The 11766-nt window shown below is 40.8% G+C and overlaps 1 protein-coding gene across 1 annotated transcript in view; it reads right to left on the bottom strand.

The window, feature by feature from the left end:
* Positions 1-8621: 8621 nt before the first annotated feature.
* The window catches only part of hivep3a (HIVEP zinc finger 3a), a 13174-nt gene continuing 10029 nt past the window's right edge, over positions 8622-11766 (bottom strand). The window contains exon 7 of the mRNA XM_061093241.1: positions 8622-9164. Coding sequence (XP_060949224.1) covers positions 8622-9164 — 543 coding nt within the window. The remainder of the gene's footprint in view (positions 9165-11766) is intronic.

The raw sequence follows: 11766 nt of genomic DNA, 5'->3' as shown, positions 1-11766 counted from the left end.
TATCTCTCACCACCGACAACAACAGACATCATGGGTTTGACAGCAGCCCGACTGCCCACACAGTCCGAACAGTTACAGTAGACAATGTCATGGCCACATGCCGAGGTCCTCCTTCCTCTAATCAGCTATAGAATGGATTACATAATGCAAATCCACAGGCACGTAGAAATATAAAGGCCCAATGACAGTATGTGCTTCTGATAGCAGGATACCACAAGGAGGACTGGAGGGATTAAGAAAAAACTGGAATGTAACTCATGCAAGGACTTGGTCAAAGGACAAATCTGAAATCCACATATTATTAACAAATTCACAGAATTGAACAATGTGTTTTTTTTCCTTTCATTTTATAGGATTCTTGTTGAGGCATGAGAGCACAATCCATCAACAACATTCATTCGAGACCTGTTTAAAATGTAGATTTCATATACCAAATACTGCATATTATATACTATGTTTGCAAATTATACTATAATTATAGAAGTCCCTGACATGTTATTGATCTACGGGGGCACTGATGGGGCGGCTGTGGCTGAGGGGTAGAGTGGTCGTCCTCTAACCTGAAGGTCGGTGGTTCGATCCCCGGTCTGAACCATCTGCATGCCGAAGTGTTCTTGGGCAAGATGCTGAACCCTCAATAGCCCCCCATAGAATAACAAAGTGCCGCAAGTAGATGCACTATGAATGTGTGTGTGAATGGGAGAATGTTGAAACTGTACTGTAAAGCGCTTTGAGTGGTCATCATCAGACTAGAAAAGCGCTATATAAATACAAACCCATTTACCATTCCATCTACAACATATACTTTTAAATTACCAATAATAATAATCTCATTATTTCTCTACAAAAATGTAAAATATATATCACTTTTTAGTGTTTTATTCTATTGATTTTATAGAGGACCCCTTTTAAAACAACACTAAATAAGAATAAGAATTACTATACATGCACAATTTAAGTCATATTTCTAATAAAGACAACAGCCATCTCTGATCCATTAAGCATTGCCACAATCTATATCTATATCTAAAATTGTGAAGGCAGATGTTTTAAAGCACTTTTTCTGCTACATCAGCCTCAGTAGGAATATATAATACATAGGTAAAATCATTAATGAATTTTCTCTAAAAGTCAATGGTAAAGTTTTTGTGAAATTGTGAAGGTAGTTATATAAACAAATTTACCGTTACCATAAACGGTCCAAATGCGGTAGAAGCCACACAGAAAGGTCCATGATAAAAACAGGAAGGAGGACTATTGTTTAGGTCATTGAGGAGCTTCAACTCAAGTTTGGAAAATCTTGCGAACGTCGAGGAATTTTTCAGCACAGAAGATAAAAGGAGTGACAGGAAAAAACAGTGCTGAGACATGCGTATCTGTGTGTGGTCATTGTAGAGGTTAGTGGGCAGGAGACGCGCCAAAAGGATGCTACTTTACTGGAAGACTGGCATCCGACCAGCAATTTGTTACAGAGAGGGAACAAAAAACATCTAGAGCAAATATTTGTTCATGGCTGTAGACTGGATGAATGAGCTCAATCTCAAAGGTACCCCCCCTCATTTCCATTTCCGTCTGTGTCCCTTTTCCCCCCTGCTCTCCCCAGACAAGGCAGTTGTGGTGTAAAAAATGTGACCTTATCTGTTTCCCACTTCCGGCCTCTGCTTAGGGCGACAGAGGAATGTGAGATGGAGAGATGACAAACAAATGGCGGAGCCATGATGGCATGAATCCTTAGGAATTCCTCTGAAATCTGGTTGAACATTTGAGTTGTGACACAATTACACAAACAAGTCCCGACACTAAGTGATGAAGAGAACTAAACATAGTTCAATGCCATTTCATGCAAATGTCATGTAATAACAGGGCACTGCAAATCACTGACGTTAGCTGGGTAGCATTTATGATTTATTACTTTTTCATAAACATCTATACATTAACATAAAAATCTGAAATATTTAATACATCCCCAGTGGAATAACCTTAACTGTCACTTACAGACAAACTACCAGGTGTGTCCAGATGTATGAGTGACACTGTTAGGATTTATCATGTTTTTAAATTATGTATATAAGTGCTGATGCTGCAATAGCGTTGCTAAACTTTCTCCACAACTTCACACTGACAGATCCAACACCCAACACATTCACTGAATGACCATTGTAGTATTTGTTCCTCAACCTTGGCCTTTTTATTCAGGTTTCATGGCAGATTAGGCATCATTTGGTGTATTAACACCACCTACAGCAAACAGTACCTCAATGAATGGCTCTCTGTTTCATCTGGTTATATTTTGTATATTTTTAATTTAAATTCAAATGTAAACGTATATAATTTTTAATTTGATAATTTAAACATTTCAATCTATTGTATAAATTCCAAAGAGGACCCCTTTTAAAAGATTCATTTAATTTTGGTATAAAATCCCACATCCCAAATCCCAGCACCTTGATTTTCTTTTTAATCCAGCATAACAATTACAATTCAAAAAGAGTGAATTACAGAGTCTGATTGTTGCGTTCTGCTAAAAAGGTTTTCTTGCCGACATTGTGGGAATACAGAATAATGATGACGCTGCTTGGCGAACTGTTTCTTTATGTCAACACACTTTCTCTATGAGGTCAGCAGGACTCACTCATCCCTGCTCTAATATGGACGTCAAACAATGTCAGGAATGTGACCACATGGGAGGACATCACCGTCACGTCGTTCCTCTTTCCTTTTGGGGACAGGACGCAAACTTGGCCACAGTCAGGTGGAGGTAAGAGAATAGCAGTGAACAGTGACTCACACAGAAACACACACTGCCCTGATGTGAGTGAGCTGAAGAATATGGGCCCCCTGCATGAGTAGATGGACTTTGGGATTGTAGCGTCAGTGCCAGCATTCCTCCACGGAGCGAAACTACAACCAACCACTCTGAGACAGTTTCAGTCGGTCTGTTTGACATGAGTGATGGAGGTGTCTGCTGCATTTCTGGGTTCAGGTACAGACATGTTAGAAAACGTAGACGCATCACTTTGATCCTCATAGATAAGATGAGTAAGGAAATATGCTATATTGCTCAATCTGTGTTTTTTTAATAATCCGACTATTAAAGCAACTGATATTAAACCATGAGACTTCTGATGCTACCATTATCAGATTAAATCAAACTAATATGGTCGTACATGATTGACCTTGGTAACTAACATCTGCAATAACATATTCTGAACTATGCGTTCACAAAGTGTCTCCTGAGGATTTCAACCAAATCCAACTGACCTCTTCAGCAAATCCCATTCACTTAAATGTCAGTGGTTACAATCTGCTTTCATATGTGAGCATAGTTCATAAGATGCCTGAAGTCTGTACTAATTATAGGTCACGTGACCTGAGCATGTTCTGTGCTCTGAGAAAGGCTCTGGAGCATGCACAAGCTCTTGGCTCCAATATAAAAACAGGTTAATATTAATAAACGCATCATACCAAGAGGTATAAGTAACTGAAAAACTAAACACTTAGGATGAAATCTATAAAAATATAAATTATGTCATAAGTCTACTCTATACAGATCCCTCTCTACAGCTCTCACAAAATACTAAAAAATGTTCATCACTGTCTCTTAGAGATCAAGGTGACTTTGTATGTCTTGTTTCTATAAAACACAAAGCTGCTCATTTCACAGTTAATAAAAACCTGGACTCTCTGAGAAGCTAAAATCAGCCTGCGAATGGTTGATGACTGTCACAAGAACTTGTCCAAATCAATTCAAATTGATTCATTTTCTGCCAATCGACAATTGACAAATCCAATTATCCAGCTCTACTTGTTATATATATGGGTAATAGGGAAACAATCATTAACTGCTTAACTTAATTATAAGTGAAATTAAGTGTTTTTAGATGATACAGTCTCCATTTAGCTATTCTCTAAAGGTTTTACTGCATCCATGAGCCTCAGCTGACTCACAATAGGTTCAAATGAAACCTACGGTCTTGATTTCATCACTGTAGATGGTTTTGGTGCTGTTCTATTGTGAAGACACTTTGGGAGAAAGTAAGAAAACAGAGAAAATAAATAGTAAAGGGGTTTCTCTTGTTTGTCCAGAATCTTCACTGGCTCCCGGTCCCTCAGTGCAATCTCATTCAAAATCCTCCTCTTTTCCAAAGCCCTCCACAATCAGGCTCCTACCTCTCAGACATGCTCCACCACCACACCCCCTCACGCAGCCCCGGCTCCTCTGATGCAAACCTCCTCTCCATACCACACAGAAAGAGGCGACGGACTCCGAGGGACAGAGTTTTCTCTATAGTTCACTGTTATGATTATCAATATAGCAATAAAGAGGCCAAATAAAAGCATGGCAAAGATAATTTTTGTATGTTGTATTGAATCCTCTGGTCACTGGTGTGCTTTTCATTTTGCAAACATTGGAAGAAATCCCCATGAAATGTTTCTGATAATGAATTCACAAAATGTTTTCACATCTCCACTTTTAGAGAGCCTTTTCATAGAACTCTTGCCTTGGAAATAGACGCTGGTTCTGGTTCTGGTTCAGGTTCTGGTTCTTCTTCTTCTTCTGACATTCAACATTCCCACCAGCCACCTCAGGTTTAACAGAGAGTTGTTTGGAGTCAGCTGATAAAAAACAACAACAAGACAACTGAGTCACAGCACTGGATATAAAACACAGTTTTTCTTTTTCATGCCTCTGTTGTCTTCTTTGATGTTTCGGTTTCTAAGGACTTTCAAAATTAAACTAGAAGAAAATTCACAACTCTCTCTGTTGATTGTGGGGAGGGTGTAATGCACCTTTGGGTTGGATGCCCCCCCCCCCCAATAAGCCAAAGAAAGAAGAGGAAGAAGAACTGTATCTGTGTCATTATTCAGACAGTGTGAAGTCTGATACCTTCAGTGTGATGTCATCATTTCAATGCACTGGCCGCAAGAACCAGTGCAGACGATTAAGCTGCTTTCTCCTGCCACCTAGTGGTTACCTTGGTCAGCTTCAGCACCGGGGAACAAAGACGAGCCGTCGTGATGGCAGCACAGATATGAGGAATATCATGTCTGTCAGTTATATCATCAGCACACAACAAATGAGACACAACAATCCACAAAGCAGTTGATAAAAAGCATTTGAAAAAAAAGATGTTTTCAGGATTGTAAACATGTCAACATGAAGCATGACTTTACCTTAACCACAGGGTGGCGCCACAATCACCAACACGGTGTAAGCAGGTTTCAGAAAAACCTGAATTACTGCCCTGAGATGAACTTACATTTTAAGAACGGGAAAAGTGATCGTTTTAAAGAAGAGCAAAAATAATTAAAAACTGTAATTGAGTTCATTCATGTAATGGATGTACAACAGAAGGATCAGAGTGCAGACAAAATAACTGGATCACTTGAAAAATAACTCATTCAGCATCACATTTCTAATAATCCACAGACGACACAACGAAAAGTTTTCATATAGACTATATCTTCAGTAGAAAGTAGTTCCAACATGTTGTGTACATTATTCCTCTTTTTCAACAAAGGCTTCAGCAATTCAAATTCAGACCTGTGCATGTGAAAGAGGCTTATTGTGACTAAGTCAATAAGAAAGTATTAATTTAGTTTGGAAATTCAGTGATTGCAGCAGTACAAAGCACTGGATGAATAATGTGAAGATTACAAAGAGCAGCGACAGAAATAGTTTGATAATAACTCAAGAGCTAAGCTGCACTTATTGGGCAATTCAGATCTTATTCAATCCTCACTACACAGGATTTTTATGTATTTTTAAGAGGCCATTTTAAATACACTGAAGAGGACTAAATAAACTTAAGAGGAAGCGGAAACATTTCCACCATTTATTGTCTCTCAAAATAGCACCTAAAGTTAAAGGGACAGACACATTAAAATACAAATACAAAGGCACACATCCTGACGTTATATCACAATGATATCAATATTATTTTCTTGTAATAAAATATATCACCAGGTTGTTGGATGGTAGATGCATCTTACATTGCATCCAAAGATTTACTTTGTTTACACAATGTACTGCTCTTCATATTATATATTAGATCATATTAAACATGAAATATATTATATTACAAAATAAAGAATATAGTACAGTAGAATCAAACAATATAGTATTAAGTCCCCAAAAATATAAGTGAAAATAAAAATAAAGTGTATTATAAGAGAAAATTGAAATTTGTGAAAACTGACTAAATGCAGAATCAGTGCCTAGAAATGAAAAAGAATAATCAATCAGACTTAATTATAACAATATATGCTTCTCTGTGGCTGTGAACAGCAGCTTTGTGGTGACATGTCTTGTATTCCTCTGTGTGATCTGATGTGATCTCAACTTGACGTCTTGGGCCTTTTGTTTCGGCATCATGAAATAAACCAGGCTTCACATTTGTCTCCTCACATTAGCCCTGAGTTGCATTTTGAAACACCGTAGTCCTGGTTCAGGCTAATTCAAGACGGAATATTCACAGCAGTATGAGTTACCATAGCAACTGACCTTAGCGTTCACACGAGGTAACACTGCGGGGCTGAAAATCCAGGGTCCAGCTGAAAGGTTCCTGCTTTCTGAGACTGTGACATTGATTGTCCCGTTCATCCTTATCGTAGTTTGTTGGAGATTTAAAACTCACCTAACATGCCCTTTGAGGACTTAAGCCAAGGTTTATGTTCTATATCACAATGTTGAAGAAAGTGAAAAGAAATTTCCTGGATTCACATGTTTATCCACATCAGCTCCAACATCTATTGGGTTCTTCCTTGAGTCATTCCCCAACCCTCCACAAGATGTCATGGAAATCGGTTTGTACTATCAACATTTGTACAGTTTACTAACACTCGGCTATGTTCCACAGGTAGTGTTAAGCCAATTCTAAAAAAGCCTTGGCTTGCTTTAGATAAATTATAGACCCATCTCAAAACTACCTTTCATCTCTAAAATAGTGGAAACGATTGTGGCTAAGCAGTTCTTTTCCGCTGTGGAAGGAAATTACATTTTTAAAACCTTCCAATCTCGCTTCCATCAGCACCACAGCACAGGGACTGCTCTTCTCACTGTACTCAAAGTCACAAATTACCTTTTAATGAACTATGATGCTGGGATGTGTTCTATCCTGGTACTACTCGATTTAAGTGCAGCTTTTGATCAAATTGACCACTGCATCTTAATAGATAGACAAGGGAAGTGGGTGGGCGTATCAGGTACTGCTCGGAGCTGGATCAAGTCCTGTTTTACAGATAGAAAAATTGTGTGTGTCCGGTAATTGCCATATGTCCTAATTTACCAAGTTCAAATATGGAGTTCCACAAGGGTCAATTTAAGGACCATTTTTATTCTCTTTATGCTCCCATGTGGAAGTATTACGCAGTTCAGTTACTGTTCATTTGATCCTTTTACCGTTCTGTTATCTTTCAGTCATATCTGATTGCTATGATTTGTGAAGCACTTTGTAACCATATTTCGATAAGTGCTATATAAATGATTATTATTATTATGTTACCTATTTCTCCTCAGGACACACAAAACATAAGAAGCCCAGAATAGATTTGGACTATACTTGTTGGAGGGATGGGGCATTGGCCAGGAAAGAACCTGATTCCTTTTAGAGCAGATCTAGTTTTGACATAATGAATTTTCCTCTAATTTTGTAGGAGGAAATAAAGTGTGGATATTGATGTAAAGAATTTGACATGTATGTGGTGAACATATGTGCTCTACTGTGTGCCATTCTAGTCCTAAACAGCATAAAGGGGTTTATGACTTTTTAATGTGGATTTCATACCTTCAGCCTCTGACTGACATTCACCTTCTTACATTGAGAAAATATATCCGTCAAAAACCACACACGCACCACAATTTTAATATAAATCTGTAAAAATGAGAAGTTTAATGGTAAACATGAAAATGACAGTGATTGTATCATTTATAAAAGCAACAACACAAAAATACATGTATCTGTTTATGAAAAGAAAAACCAAACTATACCGTAGCTACCATGTTAATGAAACAGGTTTCCTCTGGATATTGTTTTGTCAGTGCACTCCAAACGTCCTGATCCCATACTTCTTTTAGAAAAAGGAGGTGATCGTAAACCCTGCTTCATCAAACACAAACAAAGACGACAACAACAACGACAAAGAAACTGACAAATAATAATAATAATAATCACAGCCTTTAAAAATGACATTTTAAAACCACAATCTTGACGTAAAATTGCACTTCAAAATACTGGTCAGGATGAATAAATAGTTGTAGTACCTTTCTATATCCATTTTGATAATACAGTACATTAACACAGCAATAGTATATTAGAGCTGTCAAAGGGGTAAATAGGATAATTGATTAAAACTGTCTATTTTCATTCCAGCTGCTTTTTGCATATAGTATAGAATTTGCATAATAGCACATAAATAAATTAACACCAATGACATCAAACAAGAGGGTAAAAAAAGATTTACAAAACATACTGCATATCTAACATAGTGTCTATATATATTATTCATATAATTACATAACAGCGTCATTCAAAAGCGGTGCTCTTGCCTTTTCTCCTTGGAGTCTAAACCACTCTCTGGTTTTCAGTCTTTTGCACTGTCCCTTCAGACTCTCCCCCTAATCACACCTGTGTCTGGGAGGAAGGAGTCTTTTTTTGGGCTTGGGTGGTCTCCGGGTAAACACATCTTTCTGTAACATGTGCGTCCGTGTTCACCTCCGCAGGCCTCACCTCCGTACTTGGACTCAACAGTTGTTGGACGAATCTTCGACTCTTCCTCTGTGACAGGGAGTCCAAACGGCTTCTCCTGGGCATTTCCCCTGATTCCAGTGGGTCTGCCGGGCTGGCTCCGCTGTCGGGCGACATCTTTTGGAGGGTATCCTGCCGCTGCAGCAGAGAAAACCTCCCCTTCACAGCGCCACTCTGTCTCCAGGAGGACCCTGTACCGGTGGGATCAGCTGGGGTTGCTGTAGGGCTGCACACCAGTCTGTAAAGAGGGAGGGGGGACCTGGGCTGAATCATGTGTATCCCCCCAATGGGAATAAGGAGGCTCGGGGCCCGGCTCGGCTGCTGAGAGTGCAGAGGGAGGTGACTCAGGAGGTTGTAGGCTCCCTGAAGCCTCGGGGGATGCGGGGCGATGTGGGTCAGACCAACCTCATCCACCAACTACAACAAAACAAGAGGAGATGAAATTTGAATGGTTCTGCAGGAGGAATTAGGTCATGACACCAGAAACTAAACAAGGATACAGAGGGACAGAACATTTGCAAAGCAGATACAAATTACAATTTTCAAAGTGAAAATCAATAGCAGTGTCTCATCAATTACTAGGCCTCTGTGCTGAGAAAACAACTTATGAAAGCCGAGCTCTGGAGAAGTGCTGAGTTACAGAACAGTTGTAAAAGAGATCGTTAGACAGCCTCATATTGACTCACATTACATCAACACTTCAGCATGTTCATGTGTCAAAATGTGGTTAGAGGTCGAGGCAGTTTGTTTATTCTTTCATTCCCTTTAAAAATTAGACTAGCTCCGTTTCCAGACACAAACTCCAGAAAATGGGAGTTTTCTTTTCACATTAGGCAAATTCCCATGTCAGAGATGTTCACAGGAGCATTCAGGTGAGGAGTGGCGTCTGGGTAGAGAATGCAGGAGGCAGGTCATAACGTATAAATTGATGTTTGTGTTTAAAGTACATTGACACCAGTGTTGGTACGCAGGAATGTATATCAAAATGCAACAGTTTGGGATTTCTTAAATTGTTTATTGGCCTATAAATGATCGGTCACAATTTTCAGTGCCATGAAATCTGTAGTTGATTTTAACTTTTTAACTGGTTAATTGGTAGCGAGTTCAGTCCACAAGTGAAACCAGCAAAGGTAGCTATAGCAAAAATAAATCACTGCTATTTTCTGTGATTCTGAGTCAGTTGCTTCAAGAAGCATCTTAATATGCCTTGAAAAATCGTGTCCACAAGCAATAACGGTGACAGCAGCAGCTCAAACATAGCCCCCTGGTGGCTGGCTGCATAGTACGTCATACATCCCACCTCTTATATGTTCGCAGGGAGGACATGGGCAATCCATTATCTACACCACTGATCCTGTAGGATCAATTAAGCACTTCAAATAAATCAAAAGTAGATATTATCACACTGAATTGTATATTTATTCATATTTATATGTTTTTTCGCTTTTGATAAGTTTGGTTTTAATGAGGTATTTGATGACATAAAAACAGGGTGAAACCTCCTGATTGACAGCTGAGACTGACTCCCGATTGGTTGTGTGTGTGCAGAACCTCGAAACTGTGGCTCTACTCCATGATCATTACTCACAGACTCTGGCTCCACATGATGTCAACAATGCAGCGCCCTGTCTTAGATATTTTGGATTCCTTTTCTACAGTGGGAGGAAGTAGAGTCATGCGTCATCCATCTTTATTTATGGTAATTAGTTTAATGTGGTTGATGCACAGGTGTAAGTAGGGTTGGGTACCGAGAACCGGTTCCAATATGGAACCGGTTCCAATACAACCGGTACCTACCCGGACCGAAACGCAACGGAGATTTCGGTGCCTCATTTCGGTGCCTGAGCCAATGGAAGACTGAGGTCTCCGCTCGTCCCGCCTCCTCACACTTCCGCTCCTTCCTTCACGGGAAGCGGCGGCTCCCGCCGGGCCCCGCGGCTGCCGGTGGACAGACTCTTGTCCCCGCGCTGCCCGCACCCCGCGTGCGTCAGGGCTCCCGTGCAGGTGTGTGTGGGGGGGGATCTCCTCGTGAGACCTCTCCCCCGCGCATTTCCTCCGGGACCGGGACCGGGCTCCGGGACCGGGCTCCGGGACCGGGCTCCGGGACCGGGCTCCGGGCTCCGGGACCGGGCTCCGGGACCGGGCTCCGGGACCGGGCTCCGGGACCGGGCTCCGGGACCGGGCTCCGGGACCGGGCTCCGGGACCGGGCTCCGGCATCTTTGCGGCCAGCCGCCCCCTAAAATGCGGTCGCTTTTATGAAACATTTCTCGGCGTGGTCTTCGTTCCTCCCGGTCCCGGTCCCGGAGCCCGGTCCCGACCGCATTTTAGGGGGACGAAGGCGGGGGGCCGAAGCCTGCCTGCGACAGCCCCAGCCGCGGAGACACGGGGGTCTCCGAGTGATGGAAAAGCGACCCTCAGTCTTCATTTGGCTCAGGCACCGAAGGCAGAGTCACGAGTCAGAGTGTGTGTGTTTTGTATTTATTTTTATTTATTTAAGTATAGTGTAAACTTTTGTTAACAGTTCGTATGTTATTCATAGTTTTTAGTTAAAAAGGGTTTTGTATTTATTTATATTTATAATCTACTTTAAACAGTTAATATATTTGCCAATAAAAAAAGCCTTTCTTAGTCAAGCATCGTTTTGTGCACTTTTTTGAAAAAAGTATCGGTTCAGGCACCGTTTAGGCACCGGTATCGTTTTAAAAGTATCGGTTAGGAACCGGTATCGGATAAAAACCAAACGATACCCATCCCTAGGTGTAAGCCAGGACCCTGTGACATCACCACTGTGTGTGGTTACAGGTGCAACAATGTACACACCAGCCAACCCAGTAAAACAGTGCTTCTCAGACTGCTGCTGAGTTACTCTCTGAAGACATCATTATGAGGCACCCTGCCTGAGAGCTGAGGCAGAGTTTAATGAGACCACATACAGGAACAACAAACATGTCTCCTGGTGAGGTACCATGCTTGAATCCAAATGTCTGGATGTTCCTGCACTGGCACACTCAGTGAAGT

Source organism: Limanda limanda, chromosome 19, assembly GCF_963576545.1.
Source record: "Limanda limanda chromosome 19, fLimLim1.1, whole genome shotgun sequence".
NCBI classification, from domain to species: domain Eukaryota; kingdom Metazoa; phylum Chordata; class Actinopteri; order Pleuronectiformes; family Pleuronectidae; genus Limanda; species Limanda limanda.
The sequence above is the reverse complement of the archived record's forward strand: the minus strand, read 5'-3'. Positions and strand labels throughout refer to the sequence as shown.